The sequence below is a fragment of the Scyliorhinus canicula genome, chromosome 10, assembly GCF_902713615.1.
Source record: "Scyliorhinus canicula chromosome 10, sScyCan1.1, whole genome shotgun sequence".
NCBI lineage: Eukaryota > Metazoa > Chordata > Chondrichthyes > Carcharhiniformes > Scyliorhinidae > Scyliorhinus > Scyliorhinus canicula.
Window position 1 is genome coordinate 167156608 of NC_052155.1, and position 21413 is coordinate 167178020.

General features: G+C 42.3%; 1 protein-coding gene across 3 annotated transcripts in view; it reads left to right on the top strand.

Annotated features, from left to right (window-relative positions):
• The window catches only part of rttn (rotatin), a 229033-nt gene that overhangs the window by 26156 nt on the left and 181464 nt on the right, over positions 1-21413 (top strand). For all 3 annotated transcript variants that reach the window (XM_038810072.1, XM_038810073.1, XM_038810074.1), the window contains exons 7-10: positions 2808-2958; positions 3969-4134; positions 12473-12660; positions 19972-20087. In XM_038810072.1, the coding sequence (XP_038666000.1) occupies positions 2808-2958; positions 3969-4134; positions 12473-12660; positions 19972-20087 (621 nt within the window). The remainder of the gene's footprint in view (positions 1-2807; positions 2959-3968; positions 4135-12472; positions 12661-19971; positions 20088-21413) is intronic.

The following is a 21413-nucleotide window of genomic DNA, read 5'->3' on the forward strand; positions in this document are numbered from 1 at the left end:
ATTACTTCCCTTTGTTCTGCCATTAACAAACTTTGATCTCTTAATGTGACATTATCAGCACCCTTCTTGGCCTTGATCACCGCCATTTATATTCTCTTCGTCTTTTTGTCGACAGCATTCTGTCTATCTCGCCATCTATGAGTGATACTCTCTCCGGCCCCATTGCTCCAATCACTCTCTCGCTCTCGCTCGCTCCTCTCTCCCTTATTGCCCACCCACTCAACAGTACAAATCTCATCCTATTTCCAATTCTCATCAGCTCTGATGACAAGTCATCCAGAATCAACGTCACCTCTGTTCTCCCGCCACAGATGCTGTCAGACATAGAACAACATAGAACATACAGTGCAGAAGGAGGCCATTCGGCCCATCGAGTCTGCACCGACCCACTTAAACCCGTACTTCCACCCTATCCCCGTAACCCAATAACCCTTCTGGACATAAAGGGCAATTTAGCATGGCCAATCCACCTACCCTGCACATCTTTGGACTGTGGGAGGAAACCGGAGCACCCGGAGGAAACCCACACAGGCACGGGGAGAATGTGCAGACTCCGCACAGACAAGTGACCCAGCGGGGAATCGAACCTGGGACCCTGACGCTGTGAAGCCACAGTGCTAACCACTTGTGCTACTGTGCTGCCCTAAGATCCGCTGAGATTTTCTAGCATTTTCTCGTCATGCGGTGAATGTTGATCCTGAGTCTGGGGTCCTCCTTAGTCCTATAAGGATGAATTATTCTCAAATTAACATTTAGGTTCTCTATTGATAGAAAAGCCAAAACATTATTTGTTAAACGTGATTAGGAATAACAGCAATCCAAAGCTCTTGAGTTGAAGGTATACCTGACAGGTTGTGAAATTGAATTCGGACTGGGACCGTAGAGAACAACCACGAGAGCTGCTGGATTGTCATAAAAATCCAATTGTTTCATTGTCCTTGAGGGAATGGAACAAGAGACCCCTACCTGGCCTATGTGCAACTCTAATCTCACTATGGTCTTGACTCATAATGTCCTCTGAAGTAAATGAAAACAGTTACTATAAAGCAAGAAGGCACACCGCTACCTTCAATTTCAGGTAAACAATAAATGTGAGCTTACTCGTGCAGCTCACAACCTGAAGAAACCTTTATCAGAAATGATTAATGTAGCAGAGAAGATGCAGTTCAATGGTGATTAGAAATGAGATCTCTGTTTAAAACGATGTGCTCTGTTGAAATTGTAATTCATATTGAATGAAAACAGTTGCTGCTTTCTCTGAAATTAAAAGCTAATTATGTTGAGAAGAACCAGATGCTAAATTTTCTTGTCTGCAGGATTTTGTTGTTTTTTAAACCTTGAAGCAACTTGAAGCTTGTAGTTAATTCAACAAACAAAGGATAAGTATTAAATTGTCTCACTTGGTGTGATAGCATAGGGGTACAGTATCATTTTTTATCCATGGAGGCAAACTGTCAAATCTAGTTCAAAGACAGCATAAAATTATGCATTGTTTTTCATGATTATCCTTTTCTGGTACATTGCACACTGCCACCTGCTATTTGCTTCAGCAAGACTGATTTGTAGGAGGGTAAAGGAAAAGGGCGATATATGAAGGTTAGCATTATGAATTACCATAAATCAAAAATGTTTTGTTTTTAACAAAGCCTATCAGTAGCTCTTAGATTTGTTTTTATTATATTTGGAAGTGATCTGTCGTCATGTACAGGTAGTGAGGTGAGGAAGCATAGTAGCAAATAATACCTGTATGGAATTTAGGACAAAATTCAGTTGGAGATTCAGAAACTTAGCCGGTAATAATTTCTGATCTCTTTAAATTTGAGGTTGAACATTGGCCAGGTATTTGCCTTATTTAACTAATGCAAGGCCAGTATTTATTGACCATCACTAATCCCACTTCAAAGGTGGTGGTGAACCGCCTTCTCGAACTGCTGCAGCCCACGTGGTGCAGGGATGCCCAGAGTGTTATTGAGCTTTATCCAGTAATAATGAAGGAATTCTGATACATTTCCAAGTCCGAGATGGGGTGTGGTTTTGGGAATTTACAGGCATTGCTGTTCCCGTGCAACCGCTGTCCTTGTTTTTCGAGGTGGTAAGAGGTCACCAGTTTGGAGAGTAGTGTCGAAAGCTTTGACAAGTTGCTAGAGTGCATCTTGTCTAGTATAAAGGTAGCTGTAATGTGGCAGGAGGGAGTGAATGTATTTTTTTGAGGTGGTGGGGTGTTGATCAAGTTGGCTGCGTTGTCTTGGATGGTGTCAAGTTTCTTGCATGTTGGAGCTGCGCTCATCCAGGCAAATGAGAGTATTCCATCACAATCTTGACTTTGCCTTCCGACAGACTTTTGGGGGGGGGGGGGGGGGGGGGGGGGGGGGGGGGTCAGGGGGTGAGTTGCTTCTAACAAAATTCCCAGCCCCTAACTTGCCCGTATAACCTGTGTTTATAGTTAGCCTAGTTAAGTTTCGGGTGAATTTTAATCCCTCAAATGTTGTTGATGGAGGATTGGGCATCACATAATACTGCTTTGACTACTGGGTAGGTTGCAATCTCCTACCTATTGACATATTAATTAATGTGTGAACTGTTCCTTGCCTACCCGAGAGCACTGAAGCCAATGTCTGCTGTTACCCTTGCTGATGATTACTTAAGACAGTCAAGTGGCAAATGGAGCCTGGGACCTTTCTGATCTCCCTGGTTCTACTTGCCACAAAATTTGTTGATCCATTAGGCACGGGGAGCGGGTGGGGGTGGTGGCTCCTTACTTTTTCATTTGATTCTGCTAATCATTAATGACATGCTTTCATTTTTAGAACCTCCTCTTGTTGACAAAATTAGCATTTGGCAGAGATGGAACTCAGTATTTAGCAATGCAAGCTGTGGGTTGCCTGACCCAACTGTCCACCTGTTTACAAAGTAGACTGAACTTCCACAGAGATCCCAGTTTCTTTTCTGCAAAACAAGGTAAGCGAACCACTTATTAGTCCTGCTTGTTCACGGGGAGGTGGGTAGGTAGTGGGACAAAGGTGTAGTAAGGGGGGGGGAGGGGGGGAGTGCGGTTGGCGGCAAATCTTACCAAACTTAGCCTGTAGGATCTAATTTGCGTTTCTGAACTCCATTTTCTACATCGAGAATTACGTTAACAGGTTTTCTTGACATGGGCAGGGGAAGCATTCTTGTTACTCCAAGCCCTTCAGCAGTGCTGGAAGTCATGCACCAGTTGGATCTTACTGTTCTCTCCTCCTTGAGGCAGCCAGTCAGACTGAATCATAGAATCCTTACAGTACAGAAAGAGGTCTTCGGCCCATCGAGTCTGCACTGATCCTCTGAAAGAACACCCCACCCACACTGATGTAACCTCTCCACTACTTTTTTTTCCCATTCTCCTGCCTTCTCCCAATAATCCCTGATCCACTTATTATCAAGAACCTATCTATTTCTGTCTTAAAGACACTGTGATTTGGCCTCCACAGCCACTTGCAGCAAAGTTCCACAGATTCATCACCCTCTGGCTGAAGAAATCCCTCCTCATCTCTGTTTTAAAGGATCGTCCCTTAAGTCTGAGATGGTGTCCTCTGGTTCTAGTTTTTCCTCCAAGTGGAACCATCCTCTCCACACCCACTCTATCCAGGCCTCGCGGTATCCTGTAAGTTTCAATAAGACTAATCCTGTATCAGAAGGAAGAATTGGGAGTAATAATATGTTCAGCTGGGGTTCTGCGGGTTTGCAAATAGACAGGAGAGAACATTCCACCATTTAAGTATTCACTGAATCGAGAAATAATTTGTCTTTTACAAATGTATGCCTGGTTGTTCTTGATCAACCCTTGATGTAAACAACTTTTTAAAAAAAGAACAACTTACATTTACACCAATGCAAGAATGTAACCTCTACACAAAATTAGCATTTGATGAGAATTAGAAATTGATTTTTTTTTTAAAAAATCGTCATTTTTGTTTCTTTTGCGTCTTCAGATTTAGTTTCCCAGAACTCCTCTGTGGCTTATTCCCAGGAAACACGAGGGACACACATTTCCCAAAATCCCTCTCCAAGAAGTACTAGTCCTAGACCATCTGTGATTGGGCGAACTGTTCAGCGTCCCAGAGGGGATGGCCAAGATGGTGATGCCATATCATCAAGGTAACTGAGACGTTGCTTAGGGATCATACTACCCATGACCACTTCTGTATCTTGGCGATTACTTCAATTTCAGTAACTTACAAATGTAACTCGACTCTGTTAATGTACATTTTCTGTTTGTGCGCTTGCACGTTTTTCAGGCTCGTGCTTGTTTCGAGTGCATTGCATTTACTTTTAATTGAATCACTCTTAAGTTTACTTTGAATATTCTGATTGAAGTTTGCCAATTTGCCAATTTTTCTTTGCAAATAAAAGCTTCTGAGGTTGAGAATTGCATACGTTACACCCTTTTGGGAGTAAAGATAAGTCCAGCAATTACAGGCTGGTCAGTTTAACTTTGGTGGTGGCAAAACATCTAGAAACCATAATTTGGGGCAAAGTGAATAGTCACATGAGTAAATGTAGGTTGATTAAGGAAAGCCAGCATGGATTTCTTCAGGGAAAATTATGATTAATTAATTTGCTGGAGTTTCTTTTTGATGAGCCAACAGAGGGTTGATGAGGGCAATGCTTTTGATGTGGTGTACATGGACTTACAAAAAGTGTTTGATAAAGCGCCGCACAAGAGACTTGTGATCAAAGTTATATTGCTCATGAAATAAAAGGGACAGTAGCAACATGGATACAAAATTGGCTGAGTATCAAGAAACAGAGCAGTGGTTAATAGATGTTTTTCGAGCTGGAGAAATGTTTCTAGTGGAGTTCCCCAGGGGTCAAGTGTTGGAACCCTTATGTTTCCTGGCGTATATTAGTGACCTGGAACTTGGTGTAAGGGGCACAATTTCAAAGTTTGCAGATGATAAACTTGAAAGCACTGTGAACTGAGGAGGATAATATAGACATTAAAACGGACTTGGTGGAATAGACAGATGGTGGCAGATGAAGTTAGTGCTCAGACATGTGGAGTGAATCATTTTTGTAGCAGAACATGCAGAGACAAAATAATATAAAGGGGATGGAGGAGCAGAGGGACCCGAGTGTATATGTGTGTTAAGTCATTGAAGGTGGCAGGACACGTTGAGAGGGTGGTTAATAAAGCCCAGGATATTGTATGCTTTACTAATAGAGGCATAGAGTGAGAGCAAGGAGGTTATGTTGAATTTGTTGAAGGCAACAGCTTGGCTCTGTTGGAGTATTGCCCGATTCTGGGTGCCACACTTCAGGAAAGATGTGAGATATTGGATTGCAGAAAAGATTCCCAAGCCTAGCATCAGTAGGAGGGAAAATTCTAGAATCTATTGTAAAGGATGTAATAATATGACACTTAGAAAATATCAATAGGCTTAGACAAAGTCAACATGAATTTATAAAAAGGATTTAATGTTTGACAAACATACAGGAGTTTTTTGGGGACGTAACTAGTAGGTTCGATAAGGGAGAACTGGTGTATGTGGTGTATTTGGATTTTCAGAAAGCTTTTAATAAAATTCCATATGAGAGGTTAATTAGTGTGTAAAATTAAAGCACATGGGATTTAATATATTGGCATGGATCGAGAATTGGTTAGCAGACAGGAAACAGTTTTTTATTCATTTAGCATTGCTATTTATTGCCCATCCCTAATTATCCTGGAACTGCCACTTCAGAAGGCATTCAAGAGTTGACCATAATGCTGTCCATCTGGTGTCACATGTAGGCCAGACCAGGTAAGGAGGCAGATTTCTTTCCCTAAAGGACATTAGTGAACCAATTAGGTTTTTACAGCAATCGATAATCGTTTCATGGTCATCATTAGACTTTTAATTCCAGGTTTTTAATTGAATTCAAATTTCACCATCTGCTGTGGTAGGATTCGAACCCAGGTCTCCAGAGCATCGCTCTGGATTACTAGTCCAATGACAATTCCACTGCACCACCAACTCCCGTGTAGGAGTAGGAGTAAATGGGCCTTTTTTGGAGTGACAGATGGTGACTAGAGGGGGACCGCAGGGATTAGTGCTTGGATCCTAGCTATTCACAATATATATCAATGATTTGGATGAGGGAACCAAATGTAATATTTTCAAGTTTGCTGGTGACACATGACTCATGGGAATGAGTGGTAAGGGGGATGTAAAGGGGCTTCAAGGCAATTTAGATAAGTTGAGTGATTGGGTAAATACATGGCAGATAGGAAAAACAGAATGGCAGTATTATTTAAATGGTGATAGATTAGACTGGCGTACAAAGGGACTTGGGTGTCTTTGTACACCAGTCACTTAAAATGAGCATCCAGGTGCAGCACGGTAGCTTCACAGCGCCAGGGTCCCAGGTTTGATTCCTGCTTGGGTCACTGTCTGTGCAGAGTCTGCACTTTCTCCCCGTGTCTGCGTTGGTTTCCTCCGGGTGCTCTGGTTTCCTTCCACAAGTCCCGAAAGATGTGCTTGTCAGGTGAATTGGACATTCTGAATTCTCCCTCTGTGTACCCAAACAGGCACCGGAATGTGGCGACGAGGGGCTTTTCACAGTAACTTCATTGCAGTGTTAATGTAAGCCTACTTGTGACAATAATAAATAAAGATTATTAAAAAAAAAAGATCATGTGCAGCAAGCAGTTAAGAAGGAAACTTTCATGTTGGCTTGCATTGTAAGATGATTTGGGTACAGGAGCAAGGATGTCTTGCTGCAGCTGGACAAGGCCTTGATGAGACTACACCTGGATTATTGCGTGCAGTTTCCATCTCACCCAAGAACGGATTTACTTGTCACAGAGGCAGCGAAGGTTCAGCAGACTGATTGTTGATGGCAGGATTGTTTTGTAAGGAGATATTGGGTCGACTAGGCCTGTGGTTCATAGAAGAATAAGAAAGGATCTCCTTGAAATGCAAAACATTCTGTCAGGCCTGGACAGACTGGAAAGATGATGTTTCCCCTGAATTACTAGGTGAATGGCTCGACCACAGAAGACCGGAGGCCACCGAATATACTTAAGAAGGAAATAGCTTTCTAGACTCTAAAGACATTAACAGGCATGGGGAGAGAGCGGGCGTATGGCATTGAGATGGTGGATTAACCATGATCACATTTGAGTGGTCGAGCAGGCTCAATTTTCTATGTTTAAGAGGGGTTCCAGGGATGAGGAACTTCAGTTATGAATGTGGATTGGGAATGATGGGACTGGGGAATGTTTTCTTTGGAGAAACAAGGAGAAACTCTTCCCTTATGAACGGATCGGAATTAGAGGGCAAAGATTTAAAATAATTGGCAAAAATATGCAAAAGTGATATTTGAAAAATGTCTTCGCAGTGAGAGGTTAAGGTCTGCAATGTACTATCTGAGAATGTGGTGGAGGCAGATTCAATCAAAGCATTTGAAAAGGAATCAGCTGTTAATTGAAATGAAAGAATATGCAGGGTTATGGAGAGAAGGCTGGAGAATGGTACGAAGTGAACTACTCATTTGGAACGCCAGTGTAGATACAATGGTCCAAATGGCCTTATTCTGCCTTGTAACAACTCTGTAAGGTATCTTTAACTGGACCTGTATAAAAATAGAATACACTCAAATGCAGAATCTGTAAAGCAAATATTTAGGTTATGATTTCAGATCCTTCAATTAGTTCTTATGGAGGGTCTTCATCTGAAACAATCCATAATTTCTCTTGATGGGTGTGGAATCACGTGTTGCTTATTACCATTATGTTCTGTTTCTTTTTACATTTCCAACGCTCAGTTTTCTTTCTTTCATCTTCTCTGCTTGGAGGAAGCATGTTCAAGATTGAACTTATCTATTGCTAACTTTAAGAGGTTTGCGTTTGTTAATGAGCCATGTTCTTCACTGAGGTGAATCCTGTTTATTCGCTTTTGAACATTAGATGCTACAAGATGTCAGTCTTCAAACAATGAGGCAATTTTTTATCACTGTAATTTCCTGCGATAACAGAAAGAATTGATGGAACGGCTGTCTATATTCCATGAAGTGCAAAGGAAATCCATTACAAAAAAGTTTTTGTGATCTTGAGACAACCTCCATTGATTTATGAGCCTGCAGGAATGGAAAAAACTTCTGATGTTTGAGTGAACATGAGAAAAGTAAGATCATTCAGCTCACCAGTTGCTCTGTCATCCAGGTCTAAATGACAACTTAGCTAAATTGGTAGATGGCTGTAGATTGAAGCTCTATGCCAGGGCGTGAACCCTGAACGCGCACACAGCCATGCAGTACTAAAAGAGTGGATTAATTTATAAATTGTGAGATGAATGTCTATTTATCACCAGTTTTTTTTAAAAAAGGAAGATGAGGTGTTAAATTGGGTATGAACAGTGAGATTGAGTATAAATCTAAACTTGCTTGTGCTCCAGGAAACCCACCTGCAGTCATGCCACTGTATTGTTAGTTATATTATTGCTCTAGATAGGCACGAGTGAGGAATAATATCTGGTTTGGAATATCAGGAATTTAAATTATGTAGAAAGGTTAAAGATGGATTTTGTTATTGAAAAAGAGGAGCCTTTGTGACAATCTAAGTTTTTTTTTTGAAGATTATAAAATGAGTCAATTAAATTGATCCAGGCAAATTCTCACTCTGGGTGTACATGCCAAGGTAATCTAAAGTTTGGAAAGGTTGGCGTGAGAAGGGAAATTGGGTGAAAATTCTTTTCACCAAAGGTGTGCATCATTGTTAAGGCGATTATTTGGTGCCCATGGTTGAGAGAGAAAGCTGGTCAGATATGTTGTAATCTGAACCAAATTTTGCCATTGCATATCCGACTTTTCATCCAGATTTCTGTTGGTTTCTGCCAGCCAATGTTTATCAGAATAGCCCCTCATTGGAAATTAAATGATACAGTGGTCTTTCAACTCTCCAATGTAGCCTTGACTAATGGATGAAAGTTTCCTGAACATGGACTGTACATAGACAGTACAAAACGCGCTCTAATCAGCAGTCTCCATCTAACAGCCCACAGGTATGGCTGGTGTGGAATAGGCTCCACACCTATTCATGTTTGATCTAGGAGAGGGAACTTTGCAAAGAAGGAATGACAGACTTCAAATTATATACACCATTCACAAGCTGTGTGGAGTTTGTATGTTCTCCCCATGTCTGTGCGGGTTTCCTTTGGGTGCTCTGGTTTCCTTCCACAGTCCAAAGATGTGCAGGTTTGGTGGATTGGCCATGTTCAATTGCCCCTTAGTATTCAAAGGTTAGATCTGGTTATGGCGACAAGGCGGTGGAGTGGGCCTAGGTAGGGTCGGTGCTCTTTCAGCGGGTCGGTGCAGACTCGATGGGCCGAACGGCCTCATTCTGCACTGAAGGAATTTTATGATGAATTATTTTAATTCAACATTTTAATCCCACAAGTGCCTAAATTCACCCAATTTGCATGGTAGCAAGTGGATAGCACTGTTGCTTCACAGCGGCAGGGTCCCAGGTTCGATTCCTGGCTTGGGTCACTTACTGTGTGGAGTCTGCACATTCTCCCTGTGTCTACGTGGGTTTCCTCCGGGTGCTCCGATTTCCTCCCACAAGCCCCGAAAGACATGCTGAGAGGTAATTTGGACATTCTGAATTCTCCCTCCGTGTACCGGAACAGGCGTCGAAATGTGGCGATTAGGGAATTTAGTGTCTCGGAACATGATCTACATGAAACAAATAAAATATAAGCAAAAGAAGCAAAAAGTTGGGGTTTTATGTGGTAAATGCATTGCATTCTGTCTGAGAATGTATGTTTAAGTTTGGTTAAAATATGTCAGAGTTTTGCTAACAGCAGGGTCAGTGTGTATAAAGGGTTGCAGGATCCCTTGCTAGTAGACTAAGCAACCTCCCAATACTTGGAGTAACTTCATTGCAGTGTTAATGTAAGCCTATTTGTGACACTAATAAAGATTATTATTATTCAAATAAGTGCTGAAACATGTGTAAACTGTTTTTTCTTGAGATATTAAGAGTCGATGGTGAGGAAAAGACTTTCACCAGAAGCTGCTCTCTTACCAGGTAGAATAGCATAGTGGTTATGTTACGTGACTAATAATCCAGAGGCTGAGACTAATGATCCGGAAACATGAGTTTAAACATGAGTGTAATCACCACTTTTCATTCCATGGCATTACCTATGCTGAATCTTCCATCACCAAAACCCTGATGGGGGAAGGGGGATGGTCATGAGACCCGAAACTTAACTGGACAAGCCACATAAATTCTGTAACTACAAGAGCAGGTCAGAGGCTGGGCATTCTGTGGTGAATAGCCCACCTCTTGCTCATAAAAGCTTCTGCAGCATTTAAAAGGCACAAGTCAGGAATGTGATGGAATAAACTACTTGTCTGGTTGACCGTGAGAAGGTGATATGTTGACTGGAAAGGCGAGATGGTGTTATGGGTGATTGAGGAATGGACCAGGATGTAAGAGGCGACATCCTTTCAGAATGCTTAAAGGGGATGGGAGAGATGTGGGTGATAACATCATCCTGAAGTGGCAAAAATGACGGGGGTGATTTGTTGAATGTGGAGGCTGGTGAGTTGAAAAATGAGCACAAGGAGATTGATGTGATGGCTCTGGAAAGAATAGAAATGCTGAGAGTAGATGCGGGTTGCAGCCGGCCAACCTGCGCATACGCGGCTGACGTCACATAGGCGCCGCCGTCGCGTCACTCTCGGCGCGCCGCCCGGCGGCCGAGAGTTATGGAGCGCCGCTCCTAGCCCCGCCGGGAGGGGAGAATAGGGGCGAGGAGCGGCCTCCAAGGCTGTCGTGAAAATCGGCCGAGTTCACGACGGCCCTCCCGATTTTTCCCGGCAGCGGAGAATTACGCCCAATGTATTTATCATGGATAGAGTCGGGTAATTCAGTAAATTAATTAAGAAAGATCAAAATGTTGGAGAAAGCCAAATTGCCATCTGCAAGGCTCTGTTTTAGAAACAAAAATGTATGAAAATCAAAAGATGGTTTATTAATCCAGGGATTATGTTCAATTTGCTGACATTGGCCTTCCATTCGCCATTAGGAGATTAAGGATCATTTATGTTTCTTTAAAGATGCGTCAATGTCCTTTGTTCAGTTGGGAAGAGGTTGCTGGCAAGTACTGTATGAAAATCTGCATACTTATCAATTTTATTCCTCATGTTAGTGGAATGCATTTTATTGATGAATTGAAGGAAAGTGATACTCAGAAGCTCTGATATTTCTCACTTTGATTTGTATCGGGATAAAAGCCCGAGTGATAAATTGCTTGAGAGTAAATGAGGGGTGGAATTGGATTTTCCATCATTGCACTATATTTCTGTGCTATTCCCAGTCCTTCCTGTCAATCGTGATGTCACGGGTACACTTTAGGTTGAGAGCCAACATCCATTTAAAGCAGTGAAGAAATTGAATCAAGCCACACATTTCAGATATATGATGCCTCCGGACTCCAAAAAAGCTTTTACTACTGGCTGTTGTACTGAACCATATGACTTGAAAGATTTTTACTTGCTGGTTATGTATACTGTGTGAGAAATCTACTTTCCAGTTGCTATCACAGGGGCAGGGCCATGTTGAAAATTCCTAATCAGCACAATGTGGCAGATTTCAGATAATGGCCGATTTTAATGTTAAAATTAACTATGTCATATGCCGCCTTATTCCCAGTTCAGATGATTACTTCTAATTACATTATTGAGTTCCAATAGCAGCTGATTATAAAAGCTAAATAAATCCAATCTTTCTTTCCCTAGTTTTATTTATCTTTCTGCACTCAATTGTTCAGTGAGTTTGCCCCCTTTAATGCATCCTCCTTTGGCGTTTTTCCCAATTCTTAACTCTCTGATTGACTTTTGCTTGCTTTGTTCACTGGAGTCCCAGATGCCCCATTTCCCTTGCTACCCACAAAGACTTTCAGGTACTTTGTGGGCAAAGTTATTTGAATCGAAGAGCGCAAGAGGAAGTCTAATGGGAAACACCATTATTAGGTGCAAGAAAACTATTGAATTTACTTGCTGGTTAAAATGCTTCAGTTTGGAGAAGTCGCTCCAGTTATGCTGTTTTTTTATTGTTGATGAGAAAAAGGCTTTGAGTTGCAGCAATGCAAACATTGTATTCTACCCATTTAGGTGGTGAACATTTCTGCTGTTCCCAGAAGATCTTATCTTGGACATTACTCAAAATTGTCCCCTTTGTTTGCACCTGTGGTCATGTGGAATCACAGGTCCTTGGAGCCATTCCGCTTGATGTGTGATACATTTTGCCACATGATAATGACTGAGATTTTTGTTCTAGTCAACACTTGCATAATACCAATAGATGGAGTCCAATAAGAGAGAGGCAAATATGTAGTCCCATATACCACAGTCTGATTACCTTTATCTCTTTCTGCTGGAGAAATGGTGAGTGTGAGTTGTTGTGTGTTTGAAGGATTTAAAGCAAATACTCTTTCTATTCTAGTGGAAGCAGTTCCCAAGGATTCCCTAACTCTGGAAGTCCAATGTCGAACCATTCTGTAGTTGACTTGGCCCACTTGGAGCTGCCCGAGATGGAGAGTGAGGATTCCTTGGAGCTTCAGTTCCAGCAGCTTAGTCTCCCGCAGTTCTGTGTGCTCGTCTTGGAACATGCAGTGCCGATGCTCAGAACAGGTAACCAACTTCGTGGAAGCTTTTTTTGAGTAATATTTAAATTTGATCCTTTGTCTCCTAGCCCAAGTTAAAAGTTGAATTCAGCTGGGATTGGATAACTTTTCCCGAATTAACTATTATAATCTCCTGTGGGTCATCTAAATCTGAAAATGCACACTTGTGGAATGGGAGGTACTCCTCTGGGTTTAGGGTTGATATATTGAGATGCTATAGCGGTTGCTTTCGTTTCTGCATTTGGCCTTGTTACAATGATTTTAGGTTTGAGATTTTGTACAATTGAATAGGGTCGATATTACTGCATGACTTACATTTGTGATCTTGATGGTGCAAAAATACATTAAATGGCATGTTATTCCAATGACTTAGGAATTCTCCTTCGACCTAAGCGATGGGTTCAATGGCGGGTAGCCCAGAAATAATTTTCACACCAGTGTGAATTTAAAGCGGGATTTTCCCAGGTGCCCACCATGGCTGGACAGAAAAATCCCCAGAGACTGGTGTGAACCAAGCCTTATTTGCATTCGGTTAATGGGATGCAGTTGAAGGCATGGCCTCTCCCCACACCAGATTCACTTTCATGCTGACGGGAAAACACGCCAGTGTGAAACATGTTTGGACTAATGTGGGGGCAGCATGGTGGCACAGCGGGTTAGCCCTGCTGCCTCACGGTGCTGAGGTCCCAGGTTTGATCCTGGCTCTGGGTCACTGTCCGTGTAGAATTTGCACATTGTCCCCGTGTCTGCGTGGGTTTCGCCCTCACAACCCAAAAGATGTGCAGGGTAAGTGAATTGGCCACTCTAAATTGCCCTTAATTGGAAAAAATGAATTGGGTACTCTAAATTTATTTTTAAAAATGTTTGGACTAACGTGGACTCACCTGAACAGTGCCTTGGGTATCCTCCAGAGTCTGGGATGGAGACAACCCACAACCCTGGAACACAAGAGAAGTGACTGGGGGGAGCATCTACATTTGGACCTTCCAGATTAGTTTTCCTGGAGAAGGTCCATCTTCCAGCCTCAGGATGTTCCTGGAGACCCATCTTCATTCTCAGGCGGTCCACATTCCGGTCTCCAAGTACTCCTGGAGATCTGGGTTCATGATGTTGGGCGCTTTTCGATATGGTGCCCAGTCACTGCGGCAGACATTGTGCCATCCAGGCCTGTCCCGTTATTCAATACCGTGTAAAACACACTGCATAATTATCGAGGTCACAGGATTTGGTGTATTTTCCCGCCAGCCTCAGCAGCAGGAAACGCTCCATGTTCCCGCCCCTGCCTCGGCACTTGGTCTCAAAATAGGAGTATTCATCCTTTAGTATGCAATAAAGGAGTCCAGTCTGCTCAAAAGGAGAATGAGATCCATAATTAGATTTTTTTTCCCTGTGATTCATTACTGGAATGGATCTGTTACTGTTTATCTATTACTTTTATTTTCTAATTAATATTATGGTGTTGCACATAGGTAATCTGGAGTACATTTGTGACCTTGAGTTGTTAATGTGGCCGGTCCCTTCAGGATCACTGCTGACATTGGGGAACTACACTAAATAGCGCACGGCTGGTGTCAATTAAAGGTTAATTTGCTGCTGTAATTTTATCTAGATTAACATCTACTTTGTTCCTCTTGTTGGAACGAGACTAAGTTGGGGGAGAACTGTCTGATGTTTTACTTTGTTCTTTAAAGGCAAAAAAGCAATTCTGTGTTTTCTCAACATGCTGTCATTACTGATGAGCACTGAACTTTGTGTTAATGTGTGTTGACAATTGTACTGAAAGATTAACTCTGTGATTATAATATAACGGTTAATCATGAGATAAGAGCTGTTTGTCAGAAGACGTTGTAAAAATCCTTCCTGTTTATTTCCTTTGTTCCATTTATTCTATCTATTTGGTCCGTGGGCCGGGTGTGCTTTTAAGCAGAAGTCTCAAAGTTGAAACCGCCTGCTTGCCAGGACAATATTCCCAGGCAAAGGGAGAAGCCAGACTCTTCGGCACAGTGTAATTTATTTGGTTAGCTGGCAACTGACAGTCAGTGATTGGTTCCTGCATGTGCTCTCGCTCTTGAGAACTGCTCTATTGTTCTGAAAGCAATGGCACATCCTTTGCTGTATACCTGAAATGATTTGAATGTGCAGAGAGAGCAGACAACATTCCCAAAGAAAGCCATCTCAAGCTAGAAGGAAGAGACATTCAAAAAGACATTAACTGGAAGTCACCCCAGCGCATCAAAGATCTTTATTTTTTTTATTAGTTCCTTTCTCTTTCCACCACCCTTTCTCCTCTGCGTTGTTCGCCTGTGTATAGAGAGTGGGGCAAGAGAGGAAGGTGGGGTTAGTGGGTTGGGAAAGCGGTAGTTGACACTCAGTTACATTTTCTGTCCATTTAATTATAATACGGTTACCTGTATTTTAAAGTTACTAACCTGGCGTCTAGTTTATTGGGCTTAACCAAGGGCCTTGGATATTTTAAATAAAATCTAATTTCACCTGCATTGCGACTCCAGGACAAGTGGGGCTAGAATTGACTGCACACTAGCTCAGGGTGTTGTGACACTATTATCAAAAATAATTCCTCGTGGGGAACGATCAGCAAAATTTGGGTATTGTATTAATTTTTAACTTGGCCGTTTGGAAAATTATCTTTTGGGCAGATGCTCCTAATGTGCACAGTACTTTAGAGAGTTGAGGACATTTATGGTTATCAGTGATATACTGTGTTACAATACTCTGGGCTAGTGAGTGGTCAATTTCAGCCCCATTTGACCCGGTGTCGCAACACAATTGAAATGAACAATTCTTAGAAATTACGCAAAGTCTTTGGTGTTTGGCTGCCCAATAACTGTAGTCAACGTATTTGTAAATTTAAACATAATTAATTTCTATTACTAACAGTAACAGTAGTTAAATATACAGCAAATAAAACTGGTTAACTATTATCTAATTCCTAACCCCAGCTCTTTAACACGCCCCACCCTTTATACATACGCGCACAACACAGACAAACACAGAGGGGAAAAGAAGGGTGTAAAGTGTAAAATAATGATGAAAGTAAAAGGATGAGAGTCTTTTCTTCAGATGAACCTCTTCCAGTACATCTTTCTGCAATCTGGCCTTCAGTTTGAAGTTTTTAGCTTTCAGTCTGTAATGAATGTCACTATAGATTTATTTAGGTCTCAAGAACCTCTCTGCAGGTTCAGAAGTCAGCAGTAGGCAGCATTTCTGGATAAAGAGAGCGAGAGAGACAGTCACAGCTGCTCCTCTCGGTGTCCAGGATCCAACTGACCGACGGTTCCTGCATCCTCTGAAAACGATTCCACTCGGGTAGGACCCAAGCACCACCTGTCGCCGGGTAGAATACGGCCTTTGGCTGATTAATTGACCACCAGACAACCAATTGAACCAAATCCCTCCGATCTTCCGAGTGCCCAAAAGTCTGAGTTCTGCTCTTCAAAAGTTAGCACAGTGTACTATTTTACAGTGTTTGAGTTCCTCACGTCAGCTCAACTTAAAGGTATATTTCCATTAAATACCCATGGATCAAAAATGATCACCACAGAGCATTAGCTTAGAAGGTGTCATAACTAAAGGGGAAATAAAGAACAGAAATAAGAGAACAACATCACCCTCAGGCAGAACAAAAAAGATGACCAGTGTGAGAAGGAAGGTGATCGATGCAGGATTGAGGGTGCTGTACCTTAATGCGAGTAGTATACGGAACAAGGTAAATGAACTTGATGCGCACAGTGAAATTGGTACGATGTTGTGGGCATCACAGATGTGGCTGCAAGGGGATCAGGGCTGGGATCTAAATATACAAGGATGTGTCCTATCAAAAGGACAGGTAGATGGGCAAAGGGGGCAGGGTTGCATTGTTAGTAAGGAATGTAGTTAATTGGATAACAAGGAGCGATATAGAAGGCATAGAATCTCTGTGGGTAGAGTTGAGGAATCGCAAAGATAAAAAGACCCTGATGGAAGTTATGTACAGGCCCCCTAGCAGTAGACAGGATGTGGGGCAGAAAATAAATCAGGAGATAGAGAAAGCATGTAAAAAAGGCAATAATCATGGGGGACTTCAATGTGGACTGAGAAAATCAGGTTCGTCGTAGATCCCAAGAAAAGGAATTTGTGGAATGTTTATGGTTTTTTGGAGCAGCTTGCGGGTAGAACCCACTATGGAACAGGCAATTTTGGATTTGGTGATGTGTAATGAGGCAGATTTGATTAGGGAACTGAAGGTGAAGGAACCCTTAGGGAGCAGTGACCACAATATGATCGAATGTACCCTGCAGTTTGAGAGGGAGAAGCTGGAATCAAATGTAACGGTATTACAATTAAATAAGGGTAACTACAAGACATGAGGGAGGAGCTGGCCAGAGTTGACTGGAAAAGTAGCCTAGCAGGGAAGACATTGGAACAGAAATGGCAGGTTTTGGGAGTTATTCGGGAGGCACAGCAGAAATTCATCCCAAGCAGGCGGAAACGCGCTAAGGGGAAGACAAGGCATCATGAGAGAAGTCAAGGACAGCATAAAAGCAAAAGAAAAAGCATACAAAGTATTAGTGGGGAGCCAGAGTATTGGGACGCCTTTAAAAGCGAGCAGAGGACAATTAAAAAAGCAATAAGGGGAGAGAAGATGAAATATGAGTGCAGGCTAGCTAGTAATATAAAAGAAGATAGGAAGAGGTTTTTTTCAATATATAAAAGGTAAGAGAAAGGCAAAAAATAGACATTGGACCACTGGAAAACGTGGCTGAAGAAGAAATAATAGGAAACAAAGAAATGGCAGACGACCTGAATAGTTACTTTGCATCAGTTTTCACAGTGGAAGACACCAGTGGGTTAGCAGAGCTCCAGGAGAATCAGGGGGCAGAGGTGAGTGCAGTGGCCATCAATAAGGAGAAGGTTCTGGGGAAACTGAAAGGTCTGAAGGTGGATAAGTCATCTGGACTGGATGGACTACGCCCCAGGGTTCTAAAAGAGCTAGTTGAGGAGATTGTGGAGGCATTGGTGGTGATCTTTCAGGAATCACTGGAGGCAGGAAGGGTCCCAGAGGACTGGAAAGTGACTAATGTAGCACCACTGTTTAAGAAGGGAGGGAGGCAGAAGACTGGAAATTATAGGCCGGTTAGCCTGACTTTGGTCATTGGTAAGATTTTAGAGTCCGTTGTTAAAGATGAGATTGCGGAGTATTTGGAAGTGCATGATAAAATAGGACTGAGTCAGCACTGCTTTGTCAAAGGGAGATCATGTCTGACAAATCTGTTCTTTGAGGAGGTAACAAGGAAGTTAGACAAAGGAGAACCCGTGGATGTGATTATTTAGATTTCCAGAAGGCTTTTGACAAGGTGCCGCATAGGAGATTGTTAAACAGGTTACGAGCCCATGGTGTTAAGGGTAAGATCCTGGCATGGATAGAGGATTGGCTGACTGGCAGAAGGCCAGTCATGCTTCTCTTAAGGTTAATGTGCAGGTTCAGTCGGCAGGTAGGAAGCAAATGCAATGTGGGGATAAAGGGGTCTTTTTCAGGGTGGTAGCCGGTGACTAGTAGTGTGCCTCAGGGGTCTGTGCTGGGACCGCAACTTTTTTGACAATATACATTAATGATCTGGAAGAAGGAACTGAAGGCACTGTTGCTAAGTTTGCAGATGGTACAAAGGTCTGTAGAGGGACAGGTAGTATTGAATAAGCAAGGAGGCTGCCGAAGGATTTGGACAGGCTAGGAGAGTGGGCAATGAAGTGGCAGATGAAATACAATGTGGCAAAGTGTGAGGTTATGCACTTTGGAAGGAGGAATTTAGGCAGAGATTATTTTCTAAATGGGGAAATGCTCAGCAGCACAAAAGGACTTGGGAGTCCTTCTTCACGATTCTCTTAAGGTTAATGTGCAGGTTCAGTCGGCAGTTAGGAAGGCAAATCCAATGTTAGCATTCATGTCAAGAGGGCTAGAAAACAAGGCCAGGGATGTACTTCAGATGTTGCAGACCCCATTTGGAGTATTGTGAGCAGTTTTGGGCCCTGTATCTAAGGAAAGATGTGCTGGTCTTGGAAAGGGTCCAGAGGGCGTTCACAAGAATGATCCCTGGAACTAACAGCTTGTCGGATGACGAGCGGTTGAGGACTCTGGGTCTGTACTCGGAGTTCAGAAGGATGAAGGGGAGCTTATTGAAACTTCCATGATACTGTGAGGCCTGGATAGAGTGGACGTGGAGAGGATGTTTCCACTTGTAGGAAAAACTAGAAGCAGAGGACACAACCTCTGACTTAAGGGACGATCCTTTAAAACAGAGATGAGGAGGGATTTCTTCAGCCAGTGGGTGGTGAATCTGTGGAACACTTTGCCGCAGAAGGCTGTGGAGGCCAAATCACCGAGTGTCTTTAAGACGGAGATAGATAGGTACTTGATTAATAAGGGAATCCGGGGTTATGAGGAGAAGGCAGGAGAATGGGGATGAGAAAAATATCAGCCATGATTGAATGGCGGAGCAGACTCGATGGGCCATGTGGCCTAAATATTCTGCTTCTATGCCTTATGGTCAAAAATAAATGGGAAACAAGGGAATCAATAGGAAGGGTCTTTACAAATGCACTTTCCATATAGCGGAGAAAGTCTGAGGGGGAGTAGTTCGAGGTGCTCTGTCCTTCTGTATATATTTTTTGATATTATGTAAAAAGAAATAAAAGTTTTCCAGTCTGCTTGGGGAACCCCTTATTAGGTTGTTCTCATTGCCAGCCTTCTCAATGACCGCACAATTGTTGTAATACAGTCCTCATTCATTCTGAAGAGATTCCACAGTAGGCAATGGTGCTGCCACGTTAAGATGAGTTATGAAAGCCGCTTGGCTCTGTGCAACTCCAGGAAACCATGCCTCTGGTTGGGATAGTGCATCCCCAGTTAGTACTGTGCTGTGCAAAGATCATCGCTTGTGGTTGCTGTTTACTGTGGAGTATAGCAAGATTGACTGGGCTAATGTAAATCAGTAACATTCTCTCGGGTGGCCTTGTAGAATGTCTGAGGCAACAATATTACTGTTTCTACAGAAAATACAAATTAGATAATAGCACTTCCCTTGTATTCCTATTTTCTTTTCCAAGTGTTTTTTAAGTGCATATTGCAACAGCATGTTCTAATGAGACTTTTTCAAAACTTATCTAAGTGTACATGTCTTGACTAGTTTCTTAAATACTATTTTCCAGTGCAAATGTACCATTTACCATCGCTGCCGTCAGTATATTAGGTTAAAAAATATAAAATATGCTATTGAACCGCTGCATTTTCAAGCAGTAAGTTGACAGCAATGCTTTTTTTCAGGTAGTCGGAAGGTTGTGATGTGTGTTTTGGAGCTGTTGGTTGAAGTGGTGTTGCTCATCAGTGATTCCATCTCCGAAGATGTCTGGGTCGATGACAGCCTTACTGGCCGAGAGCTGGTAAGACTTCTTTGTATGCTGCAGCTTGCGTTGAAGCGAGCTGGTCATGGTACACTTGAGTGCGTGTTATTATCTGGAGTCTTGAGTTTCTAAGCTTGTTTGCGTTAATTTTGAACTACACAATTTATTGGATATGTCTATGAACATGGTCAAATATTTTATTAAGGTGAAATTGAATAGGTCAGGACAGTTATTGGTCAGAGATCTCCGTACAGAATTTATTTATTTGCGTCCCAGGGATGTCGAGTGTCAGCTGGCAGCTGTTTTCCTTTCCCAAAGCGATCCAGCGGCAGTGTTTGGAAACCCCCACTGGGAGCAGATGATAATAAAAATCCATCAGTTATATTTCTCTTTAGAATTGTTGATGCCAATCAAAACAAGTGTTGTCTCCAGCACATGAGTCACCGTTCTGTGCATTTGGGGTCTGCTAAGTTCAGGATATGACTCCGGGAGTGTAGTAGATAGTGACAAATGCCATCAGTTTGTTGAGGGGTAGGGGTGGAAATTAGAATTATTACAGTATTCTTTGATTTAAAATGATCATTGTATATAACAGCAGCTTGGATGTTAAGTATTTGCTGGGTTCTTTATTTAGTTCCATTGGGCAGGGTAAGCCGAAAGAATTTACACCTGTTTTTCTCCAAATACAAGTAATAGCTATCTTGGCAATTCCTGCTTCAAATCCTACTGACCACTGTCAGGAGAAAGGTACCACAGTTATTTAGGCAAATTATGGTCTTGATCACCACTTCCCGATCTGTAGGTGAACATTCTGGTTTTAGCCAGTAGGGGGCAGCAGTAAATCAGTAATAAGTCCATATTGTAAAGACTTTAATATGCGCACAAAAACGGCTCTGTTCTCCAGCTGTACTAAGGAATGTCCTCAGAGTTTGAAACAAATCCTGGTTGTGTGAGTAAATATCCTGGCAAATAAATGTCAGAGCAGCGCTAGTTTGGAAATCTGCCTCAATAATTGTTTTTGAAAGACGAGCCCATGCTTAACTTAGAACTTTCAGAGATCAAAGAGTCAGACAATAGCTGTGCTGTAATAGCAGTTTGATATACAATAATAATATATCCAATTTCCAGCATTCACAGCATTATGCTTGCAGCCCGGGCTACTCTTATAATGTTGTCTGCTGGAATCGCTTGGGTAGGGATGTGGCCTGAAGCTGTAGGAATCTTACTTTGTAAGTATACCGTGCTGACAATACTAAGTTTTTATTCATTGCCTGCAGACAGTCATTAATTCCTACCCAAAAATTATTTGTTTGCGGAGCTGACAATGGGCAGACTTCATAGCAATTTCTTGCATCGCACAAGTTT